Genomic DNA, 25,003 nt, shown 5'->3' with positions numbered 1-25,003 from the left:
GCACAGAGATACAAGGAAGCTGCCACACTGGAAGATTTCCCAGAGTTTTCTAAAGCTTAGTGCAAGATGCCGAGCTTTCAGACTCAGCTGATGGCAGTCCGGTTTCTGAGCTACTCCATGCCACAGCACACCCAGTTGGAGCAGGGCAAACCTGTGTGTGACATCCTGCAACAAGCAGCAAAGCAGGGAGCAGGTCACCAAGGCAGCCAAAGCCACAGAGTTTACACTGTTAACATCATAAAGTGAACAAACTGCTAAAGGATAAGGAAAAGAGCTCCCATGCCAGAGTAACAATCAACTTTTTGTTGGTGGACAAAAAACTATTTCTAAATTTGATCTTAACTACACTTTGTCTAGAGAGGAATGCTTGCTTGTTAAAATAAAGGGACAAGGTTGCTTTGAAACTAGGAAAGCAGAACAAGATTTTACTTGCTCTCAAGCAATTGAAATGTATTCTTATACAGATGGAAGAGAGTTTAAAGTTACCTCACTGGCAGTGTAACCTCCCAACATATTGAAAGCCAGCAGGAAGTTTTGAATTAATACATATATGCTAACACATGCTCCCACAGCCATGAATGTTTAATCTCATTTTTCACTGGCACTGTACCCAATGGTTGCTACATGGTTTTGAAGCCTTGAGACAAGGGAAGAACCAGAGAAAAGCTCCTGTAAAACAGGGAATCACAGAAAAGCAGTCAGAGTGAAAAGTCTCCGGAGAAAGCCAGGAGCAGAGCAGTATCAGTGCATCAGGCAAGGCAGTTCATGTTAGCATCTGGACAGGGATGGAAGACAGAGGGAAGTAAGTCAGTGTGAGCACCAGGGAAGCCTGCTCTAACCTTCACTAATCGTGGGGCTGTATTTTGAAGATGTTTGAATACTTCCCATCAATATATAAGGGTATAACGGATACACTTACTGTGTATACAGAGAGGCAAACAAAATGAGTTTTCAGAGAGCATGTAATACTGGCTGAACACACAAGATAAGTTATTATGTACCAACCTTCTGATGGTAAAAAGAACTTTTACACATTGTGTAGGGGGCTTGCCCATATATCTTAATGCTCTAGACTATGACAAATGATTGGATAACAACTCTTACTCCCCTTGTCATCATCCATCTTCTTAGGAGGCTTATTTCCTCAAATCCTGATGATGAACCTCTGTAGTCACTTATCTGAGCAGTGAAAATTTATTGCCTTTACTAGAAAATGAAATTCTCCTCCGAGAGAAATGGAATGGACACAAAAGGGCAAATTTCTACCCTGATGTACACGGATGTATTTTCTCTCTCTTTATTAGGAACTATACACATTTATCCTGTGTCACAATTTTGACCAAAGGGTATCTCCTGTGTTAATAAGAGTGGCTAATTTCCAATTAAAAAAAAGGACTACAGATCATAGAGATGCCCTAATGAGAAAAATGATGAGCCCCCATAGTAATCCTGCCTTGACTGCACATATTTAACAGGGCTGCCAAAGCAGTCTCCAAAATACTCACTAATTACATTGGACTGCCTCCAGCCCCTGTCACTGGCAGAGAACAGGAGAACTTTGCAAGGATCAACCCACCAAGCGTTCAAAGATGATACTGTTATTTTGGGAAAGCATTGAAGGAGTCAAGAGATGAGCTGTGCGAACAAAGTACCATGGACAGAGAATACTTCCAGATTCCGTGGACTTCATGAGCAGCTGCACAATAACGCTCCAGCACAGACAGGAGCAGACCAAAAACCAGTAAGCGGTTACTGGGACATGTAAAAGAGACTGAGTATGAAAAGAATTCTACTCTTTTTGATTTTCAATGAGCTCGGCTGAAAGAGTGCACACATGCTCTTTCTGTGCACGTGTGTTCAGTGGCAAGAGTTTCTACTCCAAGAAAGACTGCTCCCAATCCAGAGAACGCATGAATTAATACCAAGGGATATAACTGAGGGATCCAAAAGTATATCACTGAAAAAAAACAACACATTCCTACTTCTGCTCCATCAGCTGGGAGAACCAGCAAACCTGTGCAAGTCACATGTGACTCAGAAGAAACAATGCAAAGAAGTGTCATTCAAGATTTCATATCAAGTTGCACAGTTATCCATTAATTACCTTGGAGTTACAACATCCATTCCAGCTCCATAGTACAAAAAGGGCTGAAAGAACTGCAGGTGCCCCAACTGACACCATAAATATTGATCGCAGTGCTGTTCCTCTTCATTAGCCAGGAAGAGAGCAATGTTTCTCAAGGGAGAGGAAAAAGCAGATCCAATTTTAATCAAACTGCTGTACTAAAATGCAAACCTCATGGAATATTTTTTTAATTATTGCTCTGTACTCATGCCAACTGCCGCCTATTAAAAAAAAAAAAAAAAAAAAAAAAAAAAACAGAGATGCTCCTGGACAGAAAGCCAAAACCTCAAGCTGCCAGGCAGGTACACCACGTGAAGCAGCACTATGTAACAATACCCAAGTGAGCACTGCAACCAGTAACAGCGTTTTTCCAGCCCAACGCCTCACCCTGGGCTCATTAGCCCAGCAGAGAGATGAGAACCACAGTCCATTAACCAGCTCCAACTCTATGCTGCCACAGCTATAGTCTTCCAGAGATCCAAGCTGGTCATGGCAATGGAGTGGCCGTACGGGCTTATTAGCTTATTCAGATCTACCTATGTAGTAGAGTACATAAATCCTAAACCATTTAGCCTTCAAAATATACGTCTGGGAAGACTGCCAGTGAATATTTGAAAAGGATTACAGGAATTGTGTTAGTTGTCACAGAAAATGAAAATACAGATTTCAATAGAAACTCTATATAAGGGGGAGTTTTTCCCCCCAAATCTGTTAGCCTAGCAGCCACACTGAACGAAGGGAGAATTGTACAGCCAGCTCAGACAACGCAGGGTGAGCTGAAATACTTTAAAAGCTATGTTTATCTACTGAAATAAAACATTTTCCGTTTTAATTTTACTTTTTTTTTTCACTTTAATCAGAGTATAACCTCATTAAATGACAGCGTGCGAAAAGAACATATAAACTAGAAAGAAAAAATAAAAACTTTCTGAATAAATTAATGTTTATTGCTTTTAGACTTTGATATTCTGGTCTTTTCTACTTAAACGCAGTTTAAATGTATTACTTGCCACGGCCTTTACGTTAAACCCAGAAAGTCTGCAATTTGTGATAAAATTCCTTATCTCTCCCTTTCTGAACCTACGCAAAGATCCAAGGTTAATTTGCAGATAATATTACTTCATGAAATAATTATCTTAGTCTATAGTAGTTAAAATAGCTAAATTTGCAAAAGAAATATGTAAAAATGAAGCTGTCGCTACTGCTGGAAGGAGTCTGCCTCCCCCAGTGGGGCCAAAGCCTGGCTCGGGGTACCACCAAGGGCTGCACATTCTCCTCACCCTGGAAGTCAACGCAGTGCCAACCTGCGTGCTGGATACAGACCTCTGCACTGGGATACAGAGTGGGATCTGGCCCTTTGTGACTTCCTCCTCCAATCCTTCCTACACCAACCAAGAGGTGACCTCCCCTGCAGGAGCCCTTAACACTCCACCAAAAGAGCTCTGTGATCAGACTGTAGCTTTGGGTGGCCCCAACTCAGCAACTTGATGGTGAGCCATGGGCACCAGGAGCCTACAGCAACCCCAGAGGTGCCTGTAGGGAAAGCACAATGTGGCTGCTGTCCTCTCATTGCACACTGGTGGACTCCAGACCACATCACACCAGCCCTGCCCTCCCAGATCCCAAAGGTAGCAGCAGCTCAGGAGCAGGGTCTCAGAAGGACAAAGAAAGGGACGGCAAAGGCAACTAGAAGGCCATGTGTGTTCCTCTTACAGGTTTCTGTCCCACCAAGGTCTCACCTGCCTTCACACAGCCTTCCCATCACCTCATTTGTTATCTCAGTTTATTTCTTCCTTCCCAAGGAAAGCTTAATCCAACAAAGATGCTTTCTATTTTTTCCTCTCCTTATCCCTTAGCCCTTTCCAAACCCTGCTCTGTCTCATTATGACACTATTGCTCACTGAAGAATCACTTTCTTCAGCCATTCTTTCTCATCCTGCTAATTTTACCAAACACCCTCCTATTAAACTATACAAATATATTCATTCAGTAAATATCCCATTAACCAGGTCAGCATACAGTATTCACAACTTATTACAGAGCAACATCAAATCAGTCACAGAAGCAATTATGCAATTGTACAGCAGACAACTCACTTTAATCTTAATATGGGGCTGAAGATGTACATGCCAACGTTCATTCACAAGACTCATTCATTTCCAAGCACCGTACATCATTTGTTTTGCCATCAGTTCTGCAGTACTGCTGTGTATCCCGATTTGTAAGCTTTGCCAAGCGCCAGCAAATACCAGCTCAGTACTTCACCCTTTATGTAAGCTATTTTGTTACTGAATCTGAGGGTGATTCTAAGCTTGCATCTCCCAGGGGAGAGGGAGCAAAAGCCAGGCTAGATATCACAATCAAGCCCTCAACAAGCATTTTTATCACAAAATAATATTAAAGAAACGAAGATGCTTCCAGAACTATTAAAATAGATGACCATAGAGAAGAGGAATCGTAGGTAAGATTATGGGATGCCACAGTTCCCACAAAAGAATCAAAAAGGGGGGCTTAAAATCACAGCCTTATTTGAAGGCATTCATTTATTTAAGCGCCTTGGGAGAACAGGTTGCCATATAATATTAACAAACAGGAATATGCTCCGCCAACTACATGCAGTACCACAGACATTTTGAAGACCTAAATAAATAATGTATTAGAAAACTGAGCTTAGCCTGAATTAATACAGACTCCTATGATATAAAGGAATGGCAGTGGTGGAATTACTTTCCTGGGATTTTAGTCATATACAGTATTAAAAGTAAAGGCGTTAAGATACTTATTGATAGGCAAGAAAGTGTTACCTTTAGATCTACGCATGTCCTGGGAGCACTCCCTTAAATTTACAGTCTCAGAGTTTGCAGCACAGTTGTACCAGACCAGTCAGCTTTATTTGTAAACAGCACCAACAAGAGCAAACCACCCTGCTGGCTGCAGTCTCTCTTGGCACAGTACTGAGCACACAACAAAACAGTGCTGACTTTGCACTTAACTTGGGCAGTCTGATGAAACTGGAGAAAATTCATGCTGCATTTAGTGGGAATTTTACATCTGGTAGGAAAACTGGAATTGGAACTTACAGCATCATCTTGGTTTCTACTAAGTAGGGTGGGCAGCCACGTCCTGCCTGCCATCTGCCTCCAATATTCTCACTTCTTCCAAAACAAGGCCCTCCTCAAGCTATATCTGTCTCCCACTGGTCATAATGCCTGAATTCCCCCAGACATCGCTAGCCACAGGACCAAGGCAGAAACCAATTTAGCAGGATTGTTTTTTCCTCCTTGGTGATACAAAAGGAAGAAGCACTGCTTTATGCTCGCACTGCTCTGACCCAGCACACATCTTGCTTGTCCTTGTTTTTCTTTCTGGGCTTGGTGATTGCTGGATCAGTCTGAGGGTTCATATGGCAACATGAGCAGATACCTGATGGCAAAGCACAGATACAGCTCCCAGAAAGGAACTGTACAAATTCATGCTTAGCAGCCCAAATGCTGAATCTCAGATTGAATTCTACAGGGGGGACAGAGAAGAAAAGGGGGAAAAAAAAAGGATCTGCTTTATGAACCACACTGTATTAAAAGCATACAATATGGGAGGAACAGGCTTCAAAAACTGGAAAATGCTCTGGCATTTGTCAGCTGCCTAAACTGGTTGTTTACTTGAAAAGGAGCTATGAAAAACCTTTTCCTGTTACTTGTCTAATTCTTCCAAACAAAAGCAGTTCCCAGTATGAGACAACTGCAGACGTGTTTCATACAGGCAGAAAACAAGAAGAACACTGAACAATGGGATTTTAAATTGTTCTCCATCTCCTCAAAGATTGAATCTTCCCCAATTCACTAATTCAAATTCACTCCAGCACTTCACAAAAGCTCCCTTTTCTTAAATATGAGATTCAATTCACAGATAAACAAGAGCGATAATGCAATCTATACTTAAAATAATATCCTGGCACCCAAGGTTTGGCAGAATTGGGAGTTCTCCCTTTCTCTGGCTGGTCTTTGTCTATTACTTCTCATTACTACTTCAGAGCTCAGTCCTGCGGTCAAAGGACCACTGATCTCTTGTGTTTCTACACAAACTAGGATCTGACTTGGGAGCCCTGAAATTCAGTGGGAATTTGACCCAGAAAAGAACACCAGAGAGCATTTAGGAGCTGTACCCCATGGCCATTTTCCCCACTCTGCAATTTCTCTTACCATTTCAGCACATTCTTTTCTTTTCATCGCTACCACTGGACTAATCACAAATTGCTGCTTAATGAAGGGCCCTGGCATTACAATATTTAATTAGAATTAAGAGGAAGATTTACCTTGTTAAAACGACAGACCAACACGTGGCAGAGCCAATCTCTGCAGTGCAGCACCAGCCTAAAATTTCCACGTCCTGAATTCCTAATTAAAGTTTGTCCAAACTTGGTATTTTAAGGGAGGAGCCTTCCCCTCTGGCAGCCATTAACCTCAAAACAAGGAATTAAATTTGTTTTTTCCATCAACTCCATAAACAGAAAGAAACTTTAAGAAAGGGCAGCACTAATTTTCACCCAAGTGCTGTATGAAGGCAGCTCGAATCATTTCTGCACCGCACACAGCACCAAAGGAATTTCAGCTACAGAAAAAGCCTTCTGTAGGGCCACCCAGCAGGAAAGGATTAAATTACACAAAGGGCACTTCTTTCTCCTCCACAAAAAGGTCTGTGGTCAGAGATCAATGTGAGAAGCTGTCTATTTAAGCTGTACTCAAATTATTTCCTTCCACAAGCACTGCAAGAAGCTTGCTGCTGATCCCCATGGCAGGGCACACCACCAGATTCTGGGCTGCCTTCCATTGCCCTGGGTTGTATGGTAGCTTGGATTCCAGCCTACCAGACCTCACGTACAGAATGCAATAAAATGCCAGCAACTTCTTTTCCCTAATGACCTTCTGCTTAATTTAAACCCATTACACTGTTCGTAGTATTTCTCTTGGAAAACAAGGTCCCAGCTAAAATAATTTTGAACTGATAACTGGACAATTTTCTGTCTGTCAAGAAAAAGAAAACTATCAACTACATTAAAAACAGTCTTCTGCGTGTTAGCCTGGCTTCCTAAGGAAATCACAATATGCTATGATACTCTTATTGAAACCACTCACTGATGTAAACCAAATTTGATGCAAGGTTGGTCCCTTAAAGGTTTACATATCTACTTGAACTAGCAGCAGCCTGATGGAAAAATGTCACAAATTATTTGCCATCATTTAGGGAAAGTTATCCAGCCTGCTTTCTTTGCTGGCCAGACACAGGCTGGTCAAAACCCAGCACCCACAGCTCGGTATGCATCCAGCACCTGGCCTGCCCCATGGGATGGATGGGAAACGCAGAGAGGAACAGAGCTGTGGGGCAGGAGGCTGAGCACATGCAGGCAAAGACTGCATCAGCATCAAGGGAGGATAAAAGCCACAAGTACAGAGAACAGGAATCCCTCCTGGCTCACTTTATTTTTTCTAAAAAGGTATTTTGATAACACTTCTGCAAATGATCTCCTGTCTTTTCAACGTGAAGGGATCAGAACAGCTGTTTAAATGAAAGGTTCATGTCTGCACAACCTGTGCTGGGTTTTCTCACTATTTAGCTGCAGGATCCTTCAGAAAAATGGTGTGAATGGTGTCATATACACATGCTGTAATATCTGGTTAAAAAGAGAAATGGCTTAAGGATGGTGTAAATGCAAGAAGCTTTGAATTCATATATCTCAAGGGGCTATGAAAGGCAGGAAACCAAAGCTCAGGGAAGTTTTGTGGTTTGCCCCATGTCACAACTATGCAAAAGGGCTCTGAAAGCACCACATCAAAACCAGGCAAAAAGATAAGTCATGAGCATTATGAATAGCCACTGGTTATTTTCAGAGGACGCATTTCTAGGTATCAAAATGAACAGAGGTGTGACTAGAGCACAAAATGCCTTAGCAGCTCTGCTTGGGATGAAAAGCATAGAAAGATGTCAGAAAGCATCTCCATCTATATTCCTCAAAATTGTGAGCTTTGTGCTCCGTGTATAAGAGACATAACAGAGGTGTTACCAGTGATGTACAAGAAGCGAGGAAAACACTTACATATGTTAAATGCTTCTTTCCTTGCTAAAATGGCAGTGAAATCATTAGGAACTCATTAGGAACCAGTTTAGTCCCCAGATTCAGAATATTTATGGATGAGATTCACACCCTCACACTCTCAAATCCCCCATCCAACTCCTCCTGGTATCTTCACTCCCTGCTGGAGTGGCTGTTTCAGTCCATTTCACTCTTTAAATAAATAGTTAATTTTAGTTAAATTTGTACTAATATAGATCAATATAAGAATTAATCCTTCCATGCAGCTCCCTCAGTCCTCTCACCCCAGTGTTACAGACTGCAGGTCACTCTCACACACCATGCTCTTTAGGTAACCTTTACCACAAACTCAGATCAACTTATGTCAGCCTCATTCCATAACATTTAAAGCACAAAAGGGCAATAAAAATCATGCGGTAACGAGTAATGTTTATGTTTTCCTTAATGTTACAATTTCCATTTCTGAAACGGTGACCTTAAACCTCTGTTCCAGTTCTACAGGTGTTAGAAGCTCAAGTTCATTAAACAAAAAAAAAAAAGCAGCACCTGCTGCTCCCCCTCACGAATTCCAGCAGGAAATCCATCTCCTCTCTGCTGCAACAGCCATAGGGCAGAAATGGCCTTTGTCCACACCATTTTAACACCCTTCTGAAGTCTTGAAAAACATCTTTTGGAGACATTACGTATGAAAAAAGAGCAGCAGATACTGAAAAGAACAGTGTTTATGCGTAGAAATTCATCTGAGGGCACTCTGCACCACACCACAAGCTCGCACTTACCTTAGCTGACACTGAGAAACTATTTTCACAGGTAGCTGTAATTCTTTATATTGACAAGCACAGGGAGGATGAAAGCTGCCCGTATCCCTAATCAGCTCGACTGGTATCTGTGTCTGCCAACTCTATACAGCTGAAATCGCCACTGGATACTGATTATAGCTGCCTTCTGGGTGACTGACACAAATCATGCTGCCAGGATTTGCAAGGCACAGCCGCAGTCCAGTTGGAAATTGTGCAACATATGTGCATTTAAGGGCAAAGGAAATTAATCAAAGTATATCTGAGTTTATCCTCTAGATTTAAGACCATAGCCTAACCCCCCCAGCTTTCCCCCATTAAATATTATACCCTGTATTTTAGCACGATGTGCCTGACTCTCACACACAGATATCAGTGCAAATACAGCTACTGCAAGAATTGTATATACAGACATCTGAGTTTCTATCTTCCTTGGCTTGTGAGCCATACATTTGCTATGATCTTGAATGAATTTTAAAAGTCTTGGTGCGACTAGGCAAAGAAAACTCTTACTTTTCAGCAACCTTCCCCAGAATTAACCTAAAAATGATCTTCTGTTTCTTTTGCAGACATCAGCTTGAGTAGGGGTTGCAAAGACAGAAAATTCACTGGAACCCATGAAGGTGTCTGTCCTCAAATTGTTGATGTACCTTTCCTGGGTCGATTCACAATCTGAAATTTTTCTTTTTAGATGTTTCCAGTAGGAGACATCAAATATTTGGCAATGACTCAGCTGCAGCAAGGTTAAGACTTAACGGAGGTAACTATATCTGTTCCACCAGGCTCATAAACCAGTCTGCCCAAAGAGCACATCAATCTTAATTACTACCAAAAAAAGAAAAAAAACCCACCCAACCAAGTTTCAAATCTATTGAACAAGCCACACATCATTCAAGGAGACTTCTGAAACACTCGTGACACTCATCAGCCTTAGTGCTGCACTGTGATATGTTCCTTCCACCGCGGTTTACAACATGAGAAGCACAGATCCTATTTAGCTGCCACAAGGATTTGGGTTTCTACCTGCCAGAAAATTACTGTTTGGGGATCAGCAGCTCCAATGATTGGGTTTGGCAGGGTATGCTCACAACCAAAGAGGAAGAATGAGTGAACTTGTGCATGAGTCTTAGCCCTGTACAGGACCACCCAAAATCAAAACCCCACACCTGAGAGCACTGTCCAAACACTCCCTGATCTCCAGCAGCTCCGGGCCAAGCCCACTGCCCTGGGCAGCTGTTCCATGCCCACCACCCTCTAGGGCAGAACCTTCCCCTAACCCCCACCTGGCTCTCCCCTGACACAGCTCCATGCTGTTCCACTGGGCCCTGTCGCTGTCACCAGAGAGATCAGCGCAGTATATTCCATAACACACATGTACTACTCAGACCTTACTTGGACAAAGCTCCCTTTGCAAGTTCTGTCATGCTAAATCTGACAACACGCAGATCTGAACAAAGCAGTACATAGCTCCGTCTTTCTGAATGTCACTGATCTAAGAAACCAAGACTAAATAGGCCCTAACCCATAGGCTGAGCTACATAACGTTTAGCTGTACATCGTTCACTCATTTACTCCCTAGAAGCACACACTCCATCTGCCCCATCTGCAAGTCAAAGCCTTCCCAAGTCTGCCTGGTGCACAGACACATTTGGGAAAAAGCATCACAAAAGAAAAGATGATTTTCCCTCATCCATGTATTAAGGTCAGATTAAAGACAGGTTAAAAATTACAGACTTGGATTTCTGAGATTCATGTTAAGCCGGAGCTTTTCAGACAGCTTCATGTGCTGAACCAGGAACGAAGTGAGACTCTTCCTGTCCCAGCAGTGCCTTCCTTTCCTTCTGAAGGCTGCAAAGCCAAGCTCTGGTGGATGTGCCAGCTGATGTTGTGTGACACCACATGCCAAGCAGCACACACACTGTAAGCCATCTCCTTGGACAACAACTCCTGGGGAACAAAGGATGTGACGCAGTATAACTGGAAATATAAGCAGCTGACTGGTCCCAGGAATATTAACATTCTACCCCCAAGGAGTCTCCAAGCTTCCTTAGGTGCAGTGCTTCATGGGCAGGCTGTGGCAGAACATAATACTGGACCTTACAATAACACCACTTTGATTACCTTACTTCCCTTTACTCTTTGCTTGAATTCCAACAGGATTTCAGTGTCTGCTCTGTCAATAGAGCTGTGTGAATAATGGATTTCTGTTTGGGCACTGAACCAAAAGAAAGAAAAAAAATGGAAAAGGAAGGAAAAACCTCTGTTTTATGTAGTCTGGAAAGAGAGTAGGGGAGGATTTAAGAAAAAGTAATTTCAAGATAAAGCAAAATGTATACTCTAAAAGAAATATTTTGCTTATATATTATTCTCTTTTTCAAATATTTTATTATTTTGTTTCAGACTTGGTCTGTTTCATCACAAGAAAGCAAACTCTAAACACCTAATTTAAAAGAGTTGAAGGAAAATATTCTGACTCTCTGAAAAAGCGTTTTCCAGTTCTACAGATAAGAACTCTTCAAACTTTGAGAACAGACACATTTCACCCCAACGTGCACTTTTTTTTTCGGTGAACTTAATAATGTTTGAGAAATAAAAACATCTATTCCCACCACAGCAAGTGCCACATTCCAGATAGTGACTCCCCAGAATCGAAGAGATCACGTTGCAAAATAGCAAGACAACTGTTGTAGGTAAGATTTCCAGCAGTACTGCCAGGACAGCAGTAGAAGCTGAACAAAGGTTTTCTGTTCAAAAGCTCGAGCAGCAGCAGCAGGTCTGAAAGGCTGGTGAGCATGCTTGTTCTGGGGATTTCTTCCATTCATCAGCTATTAGCCATCTCACCTGACTTACTCAAGGATCTCGCCACCAAGCCAGCTATGTGTTGGATAGGGCCAAGAGGGTGCAGAAATGTCCCGTGCCTGGGAGCATCCAGGTGAGGCAGAAGAAGGTGGGTTTGTGACAAAGCCCAGGAATTTCCATATGGGTGCCTCTTAAATTTGCCTGCAACTTTAATTCCAGAAAACAAAGTAAGCCAGATGCCCAAGCTGAGAGCATGGAAAGGAATGGCAACGCTCAGTAGTTCTGAAGAGCTTAATCCTTCCTTCCAATCTAAATTAAATTTCCTTGATTAGATTTATTAGCTAGGAGTAAAACAACCTCAATCAAGTAAAATCAGACTACCTTTGTGTTAAACTTTGCTGATGATCTGCTAATTAAAACATGAATGCTTTACATATAAACGATTTCATATTTTTTGTTATTTAGAAACGAGGTTGTTCGCTGTTACAGAGATAGTGAGTTGTTATGAATTGTTCTTCTGGCAGTTATCAGAACACAAATATGAAAATTAATAAATGTTGACATGGGAATTACAACCAAACAGATTCTGAATAATAACACTTTACAATTCATTCAACAGCATTGCTAATAGTTGAGATTTGGCTTGCAGTACTCTAAGAAACATTTTTTTAAATGCTTGAAAAATGAATTATTAATTTTCATGAGACACAGCTGTTATTTCATGAAATCACTGCAATTCCTTTCACACATGCTCTCAGTGCAGTCAGGGCAAACTCCTCACCACCATTACTCTTCTATATGAAACCTATAAGTGCAATTCCTAAAATCACAGTTTGGTTCAACATTTGTCTTGTTTCAGTCCATTTGTGTATTATTAACATTCTGATACAGACATGGAAAACGATTCCTGTATCAGACTGGACCCAGAAACACTGATATGTTAATCCCAGTTGTCTGTCTAAGTATATAAACCAAAAGATTGGGAAACTATGAAGGTACACCAGCTCATGTCTGAGCTGAACTTCTACCTGCTGACCCTGGACCAAGTCCTGCTGTCTATATTATCGTCAGTCTTTCACACACTGCTACAACCTCAGATTCCCTCTGCCTGAATGTACTCGATATGCATGCAGCTACTGCAAAGAAATAAGGAGCAGAACATACAAAAAATTATTTCAGCCGTTGTCTTCACAAAATGAAACAATATATTTTGGCTGCTGTTCAACTGCATTATAAAATGAGATAGTTTGACCATGTTCATGGTTTTGTATCTACTGAGCAACAACATTAAAAGGGAGCAATTGAACTGGAAAGATTTCATGTTTTTTTCATCTAGTCAATGCACAGTAATGTTTGTCAGTTCTAATCAAGACTGCCCAAATGCAAATGTCAAATACTTGCAACACTCTGATCAAGAATACATTACAAACAGGAGATTATTCAATTCCTTGTTGATCAAATTAAAATAACTGAGAAAAATCACTACCCATTCTTGGGCTGTTTGTAAATACAACGAAAGTTCTTAAATACATTCTGCCTGGTACTGATCTAACTTTCAGTTCCACTGTCCATCTTCCTGTATTATTCTTTTGGCTGTGCTGAGCCCCCCAAAGCATCCAGTGTCCATCACTAACTAAACTCATGGAAGCCCTTGCACTGTGCGCTCCCCACACATTGGAGTGCTCAGAAATGGGACAGATAAAGGCCAGTGCCCTGTTCACTTGTATCTTCAGCAACATACGTCAGACATAAGATACAGTTCCAAGCCCCACTGTGCTGGAGGTAAGTTTAGGCCAAGCAACAAAGTCCTGTGCTATGGGAGATAGGAGTGAAAAACACGGGCTGTTCCCTCCCACTGCAGGCAAGGTAATTAAAGCTCATTTTTGGCAAAGGAAGACTCGGTCTCATCATGAAAAAGGCCTCATGCTGAGTGGAGCAGCATGCAACAGCAGAGCATCACATCACACCACAGAGCACAGGAGGATGTGGGTTCACAGTCACACTGAGAATGGTGGGAGAGGAGGAGATGGGCAACGGTAGGAAACCATGATGCCAAGCTGCTCTCTGGTAGGGCTGACAGAAGCGGGGCTGATGCATTTGCTGCTTTCAACATCTAAAGCAGAGGTGTTCTAACAGTGTGCAACAAGAGTAAGGGAGCACCATGCCAAGAAGTCTGGCATTTATATGAAAAGGAAGACATCTTGCAGGGAGGGATACAAAGAAGAACCTAAGTACCCTAATCAACATACTGCAGGCTCTAATTAACTTTGTTGTTAAGATGAGATACATTTGATTTTGCCATTTAAAGGGGTCCAAGAAGTGTTGTGTGGTTTTCTTTTTAATCTCTTTAGGCATACAGTGGGAATACTGAGCAGCCATATTAGGCATGGCTGACAGTGGATAAGTCACTGAATTTTTGGATACAGCACTGAATGCTACAAAAGCTACTTAAATGAAAATATCACAAAGCAGCTACACTAAATGCTTTCAGCAGGGCGGTTACTTGCATTGAATTTAGACTTCTATATAAATGCTAAACATGAGTACAGGTGTTAAGCTATTTTACCCATAACTGATTTGTCTCAGCTTCACATTTCTTCCTGTTGGCTTTCCACTACCAATTGGTCAGCTGTTCCAGGCAGAACACTTTATGCAGTTCTGCTGCTTACTCCAGCTTTCATCCAAGAAAATATACCATGCATTGCAGTGGGAATCTTGCTAGGAGAACGTTATAGAAGGAACAAAGGTTACAAAGAAAGCAATTAATATCACTGGAGTAACAGAAGCAGCAGCAAGTTGACTTTTTTCAACCTTGACTTCAAGGACTCTGCCAGCCCTATCCCACTAAATAAAAAATTCAGAAAAGCTTAAAAATATTATTAACCAATGCTTCTAGTGCATCTTGTGAAGCCTTCTCAATTAGAATGGACAATGATCACATACAGTGACAATGCCCCAGCATTGCTTTTTGGAAACTAGAACATGCAGAGAGCAATGGAAATGAAAAAACAGTTACAATATGCTTTTGAGCAATTAAAAGATGGAGAGACACTTCAAAGGCATGGCTTCTTAAAGATCATAGCCATAGAGAACAGTTTGATCAGAGACAGAGCATCTGCCACATTATATTGTATCCTTACAAGCCTCAAGATGGGGCACAGAAATGGATGTTGGCACAGTTTTAACATGCTGCTCCTAAGCAATACAGGGCTCCATCTGCACACATCACGTTACAACTGGACTTACACAGTTAGAATCACACATCTGAAGAGACCACTCAGTTCAGAGACAGATCTCTTCTCTCTAGCATACTCTGCCTATGTCATTTTTATAATAGTTGAAGATCTTTTCCCCATTTCCACAAACCTGGGAGAAAACCACATATTTTTGATGTATTTCAGAAGAATCTTTACCCGAGATGGACAGAAGAGACATAACTTAATTCCGTCAGATTCCTGTGCCTCACAAATGACACATTATTTTTAACCACTTGTCAATCAAACTCTCATGTTATCAACTTGAAATTGTTTTCTGTGGTCACTCTGAGCACCATATGAAAAAAAAAATTCTCCATCTCAGATATAAACTTAGGCTCTAAAATTCCACAATTCTGCTACTTTTGAGATGAGAGTGGAGTCTCAGTGTGATTAAGGACTGCAAAATTGTGCTCCATGTAATTGAATCTAAAGATTAGACAACACTGACCTTATCAAGAAATGAAACTTTTGGCTCAAGTTCAAACCACGTACAAGAAATCAGCTCTTGCTGGTTGTTTGTAAACGTCATATAAAAATGTACTCATTCATTATTAACAACTTGTAAACTGAACACTCTGCAGGTCTCAAACTGCTATCAAGTAGTTAAAGTATTACTCCCATCATTTCATCTAGATAATAGGCAACTCTTGTACTAATTCTGACAGCACAACTGAGCATTCCTTTACATGATGGTAAGTGGGTTGTTAAAAGATGACAAACATTCAAATTGCATGCTAAAAACTGAGGCTAGAAGCAATGCAAAGGGCCAGATTGTGTTAATGTCTACAGTGCTGCTGGCCTCAGTGACAGTCCTATTTCTCTACAAGATGCGCTTAAAAAGGGATATGAAGGAGAACCAAGCCTTTGGTATCACACTTTTGTCACAATATGGTCTGTGGAGGAGGCACAATGTATGCCATAGGGACAATGCCTAACTTGCACTGGTGAGCCTCTCAATTCAAATAAAATAGACTGGAGAGCTCAAAGCAAAATCCCAGGCAATATTAGCCCTAGGCTGTGATGATCACCACAGTCAACTAAAAAAATCTGAGGTTTCATAATTATTCAGTAAGAAGCTGTTGTAAATAATTGTGATTGCTCTTCAGAAGAAAACTGGTTAAAAGGGAGGTTTTTAAAACTATACCATTACCTACCTTTCTTGTTCTTGCATACAGTTTTCAGGATGTGTTTTCCAGGTCCACATTTTCCATGGTCAGCAACACATATTCCTTCTGAAACGATCCACTCATAGCACGTTGGGTCCTCACAAGGAATGGATTCAACTAAATGTGGACAACCTGCCAGAGTGCCGACGGGATCCACAATCACATGCCTTTGCCTCATTCTAAAGCCTGGAAAAGAAGAACTGAATTAACTGGATGACTGAAAAAAAAAAAATATTTATACCAATAATTTAGTACCAAGAGGACCTTATAGGGCATGTGGAAGTGGAGGGCACAAAGAATCAAGCGAACCCCATTTGCAGCTACTGAACTGACTGAAATGGTAACTGGCTGTATTTGCCCACAGTCTGGGCACACCAAACCTAACAGTGCATCAAGAATTCCAACAACCCAAGTTTTTGAAGTTTTTTTTCTTTTTCAGTAACACTGGTTAGAAAAACACATCTGAAACCAATTTAACTACTGAGGCACATATTAACATTACAGTAACATTGAGATAAAAAGAGAGAAGTGTTAAGAAAATGAAGATACGAAGAGCAACTTATATCTGCCTGAGAATCCACTACTGACAAGGCTTGTCTCAAGGCACAGCAGAGTAGTTTACTAAGAAATTAGTATTCTGCCTTACGAAGGTGCAAGGATTTCTGATACATAATGCATATCAGACCCCTCTGAAATGTTATCCTGTTAAACTGGTAGATTCAAATGTAAAGTGGACGAAAAAGGTTACAAAAATAATGAAAGAATTGATTACATAATCTATCTCCTTCTGAATAAAACCAAAAGTCAGCCAGTGATATAAAATGCAGAACCAATATGTGAGTACCTTTCAGTCTGTTTTGTTATGTAAATGACACAGAACTGTAAGAAATGCAGAAGAGATATGTGGTGGTCTTTCCTACAACAGTGTCCAGACATGGGGCAAAGGTATAGTATTAGTGGAGGCCACACGGAATCAACCAAACCCAGAACCAACTCTCAGCTCAGCCTGAACTCCACGTGGCAGTGCTGTGGTATACACCTCAATCCTGAGTCCCTTCAGCTTCACCCGTCTTTCACTTCAGCCCAGGCACTCAGCAGGGACACCCTCACACTCTGGAGGTTTGCAATTGCCATCCCAAGAAATCCTCCCTTTCTACAAGTTCCGTGCAGGATAAAAGGATTTGAATCAGGCTGAAAATCTTATCCCTTTTTTTTCTTTCAAGAATAACTGCAAAAAGCTTTTAAAGGTCATATTCCACTTCTGCGTGCACATCTAAGAGCTCTATCCTACGTTAATTTAAGAAGACGTACATTAAATTCCCAATGTAGAATTGGACACCACTGCTTTTGCAATCTCATCATAATATCCCATTACCTGCTTCAGATCCCACAGCTACAAGGAACAGGCAAGAGAAGCCATTACCTCTCCTTCCCTGGCGGTCCCGGCAGTCTTCGGGAAGGCAGGGGCCCCACGCCAGCCAGGCAGACACCGCACACTCCAAGGGACAGGGCAGGTCACACAGCTGGGAGGCAGAAGGAGCAGGGCCCAGGCAGAACTTCCCATCAACTGGTCTGCTAACTAGAGGGAAACAGAAGAGGGGAAAAACAGGACAGTAATTTTGCCCTGACTAATGTGCAGAGCTCTGGAGATAACCGCTGGCCCAAAAACACACCATAATCCACTGCTTTTTTTAGGGTCTTATCTCCTAGATCAGAAGTTAATCTTCTGTTCAGCAAGGCACTTAGTTTTATCTAAATCATTCATATTCAGCAGCCCAATTTTTGACTGTGTTTAAGAGGAAGGGGGTGATAAATTCTGTCCTGATTTTCTACAATGCCAGAGCAACAGACTGGAACCTATTCCCCTGCATTTATACATGAGGAGACCTCTTCATACAGAAAAGAAAGATGTATGAGAAGGGAATCCAAAAAGCTCACACTGTAATTGGGAATCGGGAAAAGGCAGACGAAGGAAAGCCTGAGCACAGGGGTATCATGCCATGTCAGTGTAGGATCCAGAGCTTCCTTTTTGCTTCACTTACATTCAAAAAAGCTATCTGATTCTTCCACATATATGCAGAAAGACTTTCCCATTTGGAAGGACCGATGCTTATTTAATTTGCCTTGAGCCAGGGAAGGCATGGATCTGCCGCACAGATCTCCAAACTTCTTCATTCCAGAGATGAAACAATCCCCAACTCTGCCCCATGTTGGCTATGTTGACACTGGCAATGAATTTGGAAAGCTGACTCCCTTGGCATTTTCATTTATCATAAGAGATTCCTACTTTCAATTAACGCCTCTCGCCTTTTTATTTGGGACGGAGAGGAAGAAGGAAATGAAGGGAGCTGGTTTAAATCTATCTTCCGAGTCATTATATGATACTGCATTTTAATTACATGATGAGCTGAATTTGGCTGTCTCTTTAGATAAATCAGTATCAAAGCAGTCTTTCAAAAGGCACAGGCTTGTTTGAGTTTACTCTGCCATGATATGACCAAGCCTTCATTAATTTTTATAGCTACTGAGCTTGCTTTATTCCTCATTTTTATTTTTAACATCTATTTTTCTTTGCTTCCATGAGTGGAACTGACTTGAAAAGAATTTATAAAAACATGTCCAATATATGAGCAATCTTTTCTTTTTTCTGATATTATACCATTTTCTATGAAATGATCCATTTGAAGAAAACCCCTTTTTTTTCTCTCAAACTCATGACTTCACTGCCCAAAATCCCAATAAATGTTGATTTACAAGTCCAGAAGCTGAGACTTAAGACCAGTAACTGTGCTTATGATTCCATCTCACCAGAATAACAGAACGAAACAAAAGCTGTAATTTAATTCTAACCTGAAAGATCACCTGTTAGTAAAAAGACCACTTACTGAATGATTTTTGAGACACTATACAGCCTTTGACATATTCATTTAGAGATGGCAACATGGTGGCATAAATCCAATTCACCTGAACGCTAACACAAGCACACCTTTCCAGAGACCATGCAAGTGAAGTGACAGACAGAATGAGATAAATACCAGAGTTTTAAGGATAAGAGTATGTATTTCGCAGAGAAGTCTCATGCTTGGCTTAACATGCCTTTCAGCATTAAACTTTGCAAACCTGTATCATTTTTTTGAAAGTTCAGTTGAATAAATGAAAGGAAATAGATCTGAGTGCAAATGGTCAACACAAAAAATAAAGTGCAGTTCTGCTCTTCATTAACTCAAGGTGTTGTTAGCAACAGCTCTTTTCTCCTCACTGATTTTTACGTTATAATACAGAAGCACTATAACTACCGAAATGTGGAATACTTGATAACATAGGTTGGTTCTCCTGCCTCGAAAACAAACCAATTGTACCAAAGGTATTTTGAATTTAGTTTGAATAGACAAAAAACAAGAAAAATCAACTACAAAAAGCTGAAGTGTCAGGTTATTATTGGTACATCAAGGGTAAAACTGAGCGTACTGGATATACACCAGACTCGTGGAAGGCTCCAGTACCTGGAGGAGGCCTACAGGAAAGGTGAGGAGGGACTTTTTATAAGGGCAGGTTGCAACGGGTCAAGGGGAAATATTTTTAAACTGGAAGAGGGTAGATTTAGATTAGATAACAGGAAGAAATTCTTTACTGTGAGAATGGTGAGACACTGGAACAGGCTGCCCAGTGAGGGTGTGGATGCCCCCTGTCCCTGGAAGCATTCAAGGCCAGGCTGAATGGGGCTGTGAGCAACCTGGTCGAGAGAGAGGTGTCCCTGCCTATAGCAGGGGGTTGGAACTAGATGGTCTTAAAGGTCCCTTCCAACTCAAACCATTCTATGATTCTATCTTGGAGAAAATGCTTGCTGTCCCTTCTCCTTGCCAACCAGCATCCCACTCCTCCTCCCTCAGACTGATGCTCTGATTCCAGAACTGGGTGCTCTTTTCCCCTTATGATTCCCTGGATCAACATCCTACTCGTTCCTAGAACGAGTTTCCTCACTTCCTTAAACAATTTTAAATATTCTGTAAAATGTAGATCAGAAAATACACAGACTATTCTAAACAAATATCCATACATATTCAAGGACTGTGCCAGTTTATTTTCCCTGCACTGACTACAATCCTCCAGTGAAACTCCTTTCTGAAGCCAAGATCAAAACCAAGCAAGCTGCATTAAGAAATGCATATACAATACCATCCTTTTTAAAGAAACAGGTAGGAACAAAGATCCACTATTCCCAGCAAGACAGCCAGAGCAACTGGACAGACCAGTGGGGCTCCATAAAAGAGTTTCATCACTGTGTCAGCCATTTGATTGACAACTCCTATTTCCATCAGTTGATTTCAGTGAGTTTTATTTAAAAGCTTGATATGATTTTTGTCTGAGTGTCTGCTGAAATTGACTTGCTTTTAGTCTTGTAATGACGCGTTCACTTTTTAACACAAAACTGTAGCCAGGAGGAAATGTGGGAAGATTTTAAGCACAGAGGAACAAACACCACAGAACAGCTGCTTTCACACTCCAATCTGGACAGGTCTGCCATGTCTAAGCGTAATCTCTCATCCACCCTCATGCTGCGTGACAATGGACCACAAAGCAAGAAATCCCAGTGATGCTGTCATGTCTTCACAAACACTTGTCTCAGCCCTAAAATTAACTGATTCTCCTCAATTTTGCAGTTTTTTTTTTTTTTTTTTTCTGTTGGCTTGGCCAGGCACTACTGCTCTGTCTGTTCCTTGAGCCATCTGAGATGTAGCCATCTCACACCTCAACATCTCTTTGACGTTTCTTTTGCTTCTTTTTCCTTAACATCCTCAATTTGATTTAGCTCTTTATGTTAGGACATGAACTATATACGGTTCTTAAAAAGTAATATTCACTATCTTCTTCAACAGTGCTTTTCCTTCATACTCTAATAAACATCCTTTTCTCAAGGAACCACAAGGTACTTTTTCCTATGAACCTTTTAAATGCCAAAATTCTCACACAGAGCAGTCTCCAAAAAGGTGCAGAGAGCCTGGCCAGGAAAAGAATGTCCCGTTCAGGAAAAAAAGAAAACCCTCAGTTTATGCCTATGATGAATGAACACAGCTGCTAGGCTTGTCTTTAAATACCAGACTGCCTTGCGATTGTGCTCAATAATGGACTTGGTAATGGCATTTTCCTACACTGAAAAACTGTTGTGTTTTGTTTTGTTTTGTTTTTTTTATGTAATTATTTTCCTTGGAAACCCATTAGTCAATTTTTTGGGGGCAAGGGGAAAGGCAGATGTCAGGAGGGGAGGAGTGGGAAGGAGAGGCAGTATCTCATACAAGTAGCAGCTTATCTGTTACGCTTGTTTGTACATTTCAAAATCCTGTGTTCTTCTCAATCTATAGAATAAACTTGAAAAAGCAATCAAGTGCTAATCTGGAAGCCTCTGAAACATTGCACATTTCTCTAGCTGTTATATTGAATCTAGCCTTTATAAATGCGACTATGGCTGTTCCCAGCACCGGCGTCTGCTTCACGTTTGAGTTTTACTATTTGCTGTTATTTTCAGGTTATTGCTACCAGCAGGAGATAATAAATTGGTTTCTAAAGTATCTTGTTTCCCTATATATTTTTACTGAGGTAGTGATTTTGGGGAAGTGTGGAAGAAGGAATCAGCTCTGATACTACTTGTATAATGTAATTTTAAGCCAATAAATAAATTATCTCTGAATATAGTCATATGGGCACATATTTGCAGGCATACATACCAATACTACATTAAGCACAATGATGGCCAGTCAGAAAGAGAAATGTATAGGACTGCATTTCGGTAGCAATGATTACTTCCCAAATTTAGTTTTTCACTCCACAGGAGGTAACTAACACAATCTTTCCTGGACCTTAACTTCTTTTCCCCTCCAGAATGAAACACAAGTATTTCTGATATTAACGCTCAAATGAGACACATCTAGATATTGCTAGCAGATCTGGAATACATCAAGATTGTCTCTTGCATACTGGCCGGGCAATATATTATTGAATATTCTGTTCTGAAGGTGATACAACCAGGTATTTACTACATCTTCTGGCAAAGTTGCACTTAATTAAGGCTAACTACAGTACACAAAAGGGATGCTGTATCTTTGTAAAAATTCCTGCTTCCTTTTCCAGCACGTATGAACCAAAAACAGTTGGATCACTATGAAGGGAAATTGCTTGAGAAAATCACATGGGAATGAATCATTATAAAAACACCTGTATGTGTGTAACATAATAAGGAGAAACCATCACAACATTGGCGTGTAATTTCTCCAATCTGAAAGATTTGTTTTTATAGTGAAAATAAAAGATTAGACAAAGGAGATGTGTTAAATGTAATTAAACCAGCGTGGAGACAGCATCAACCCCAGCCCATTGCATCACCTCATCAAAAAAGCTTCATGCAACCCATCCCCGATGGCAAGGATCCTTTTATGCTCCCAAAAAGAATCAATTAGTTTGGAAGCCCCAAGGCATACAGATAAAACACGATTATGAGTTAAAGGACAAGATACAAAGTATGAACTGAAAGCTCATCACAGCATGAAAAAAAAAGGTTAATAGTGGTTTATGTATTTCAGAACAACAAAAATCCTTGCCATTTTCCTGAGTGACAAACTATTAGCACTTCACATTCAGAAAGATCCACATACCACACTGTATAATGGGATCTTCTTCCCAAATTGGGTATTTGTAGAGACTGTCAACAGAAATCTCCCATCTGGCAAGAATTCTCAGTCACACAACTGTCCAGACCAGAGGTGACAAGTCACTAATAGGTGTCCAGGAGGAAACACGGAGAAAAATGGGGTGCTCAGATACCAATAAAGGCACTCACAGGAAGAGAAAAGAGGATTCTCCAGGATATGAACCTCATTGGCCACCAGATGTTGGAAATCATCATTGCAACAAACTGCCAGAGACAGTAAGAGAAGCCACAAGAAAAACAGGGAAAAAAAAAAGAAAAAAAGAGGGAGCTTTTGTCATGAAAGCCTATGAAGAGTCTGGAGTTTGCCCATCACTAAGTTTAGCATTCAATCAGCAGCAAAAAACCACCAAAGAGCAGGACTGCTCTGCAAATGCTGTCACTGCAGGAGCACAGGTATCACCAACAGAGCACTGTGCTGAGATGCCCGTCTTGCACACAGGACACGGCAGCGGTGACCCCACAGTAGCTGACACTGAGCTGCTCCACTCACAGCACACTCGTGAGGCTCGGTGCTCAAGGTCATGTCAATGGCCCCACGCAGAGCTGTGCCACAGCTGAAGGACCAGCCCTGCCACCTCCAGCTTCATTAGCTGTCCCTGGTGACCCACTCTCTGGTGCAACACACACACAGATCCCATCATTTTTCTCAGATGAATGAACCATTGATTGAGTATGCTGCAGTTCCCCTTCCCTGTAACAGTGAAACCAAACTCAGAGCAAAACAGTTTTGAATAAAACTGATCCAGTTCCAGTGGCAGGAGATAATGACAAAATGCAAACACATTTAACATCTTAGATTTCAAAGATAAATACTTGAACTAAAACCTAGTATCTCGTGTGAAATGACTGGGCAGCATATTATTTGCTGCATACTGAAGACAGAGATGTAAATAAATGTATTTCTGAAGAGGTACCTATTTCATGGCCACACCAAATGGCGTGTTGACTAAAAGACTGATTCTTTTAAAGGCACCTTTTAGAAGACACATCTCCTTCGCTGTCGACTTCATTTTACACATCCTTTTCATTTTACTTTAATTAGTTTCTAGAAGTGGGAAAAAAAAAAAAAAAAAGGAAACCTTATACCTATAAAACACATGAGGGAAAATGCTTTTCCCTGATGGATCCAAACTGAAATTTCTGAAATACACATTTAAACAACGCTGTCAGATACCCCAAAGATCCAAAGAAAACCATTTCCTCTCTCACTTCCACAGGGTTTCCCCCAAAGAAGCCAGCTGTTACATATTTATTTTCCTGTTATGTGAGTTTTATCTCGTAAATTCTGCTCAGCATTTGGTGAGCTTACAGATCAATAACTCGGCATCCCAGCAATATAAATCCGATGCAGACTTGCCTGAATATATTTTACACTTCAGAGGTCTATTTCTCATCTTTTCAAGCCAGTTGAGTCATCCTGATGATAAATACCCAAGTTTGGGGTGAGGGCATTCTTGGGCATTCAGTTTTGCTTATGGGGTTTTTCTTCCTCCTCAGAACTCCATTTCTGTGAATCAGGCACGTTGCCCTCTCCTGTTGCTGTACCACCAGCCAGCCAAGCGTTTCCTCATGCCACCTCTGACTGGCAGCTCTCCCCCCACTATGGTCTTAACCAAGGCTTCTCTTTACTAATATATTCTTACATATTTCTTTTCAAGTTCATTAACCAGATGAAGACAACAGGATTTAAACACCAAAGACTCCCAGTTCTAATTTCCGTAGAGTAAATCAAACTTCTCATTCCTGCAGCTTTCACCAGCATAAATTTGGAAAAACAGCGTGCATTTAATACAGAGTTCATACTCCAAACAGGGCTCATGCTCATTCAAGTAGTGCATACCCTGCGCCAACGCCTGTGGGCAGCTTATTTGCATCAACACAGTCTTTCCCCAATAGATATGCAGGAAGACAACAATGTGCACACCTGACTTACTGCTGCTAAAGAGCTGGGCCTGGTGGTGCACAGGACAGCTAGAACTCAAGAGGCTAATGGCATGCTCTAATAGCACTCTGATGGTACTTCTCTCTTCCTGAAAGTACTTTCACATGGTTTACTGAACAGATGCCA

General features: G+C 41.1%; 1 protein-coding gene across 13 annotated transcripts in view; it reads right to left on the bottom strand.

Moving 5' to 3' along the window:
* THSD7B (thrombospondin type 1 domain containing 7B) overlaps positions 1 to 25,003 on the bottom strand; it is a 481,009-nt gene that overhangs the window by 150,269 nt on the left and 305,737 nt on the right. For all 13 annotated transcript variants that reach the window (XM_046944128.1, XM_046944125.1, XM_046944127.1 and 10 more), the window contains 2 exons: positions 17,656 to 17,811; positions 16,221 to 16,418 (listed from right to left, as the gene is read on the bottom strand). In XM_046944128.1, the coding sequence (XP_046800084.1) occupies positions 16,221 to 16,418; positions 17,656 to 17,811 (354 nt within the window). The remainder of the gene's footprint in view (positions 1 to 16,220; positions 16,419 to 17,655; positions 17,812 to 25,003) is intronic.

The sequence above is a fragment of the Gallus gallus genome, chromosome 7, assembly GCF_016699485.2.
Source record: "Gallus gallus isolate bGalGal1 chromosome 7, bGalGal1.mat.broiler.GRCg7b, whole genome shotgun sequence".
Classification (NCBI taxonomy): Eukaryota; Metazoa; Chordata; class Aves; order Galliformes; family Phasianidae; genus Gallus; species Gallus gallus.
The sequence above is the reverse complement of the archived record's forward strand: the minus strand, read 5'-3'. Positions and strand labels throughout refer to the sequence as shown.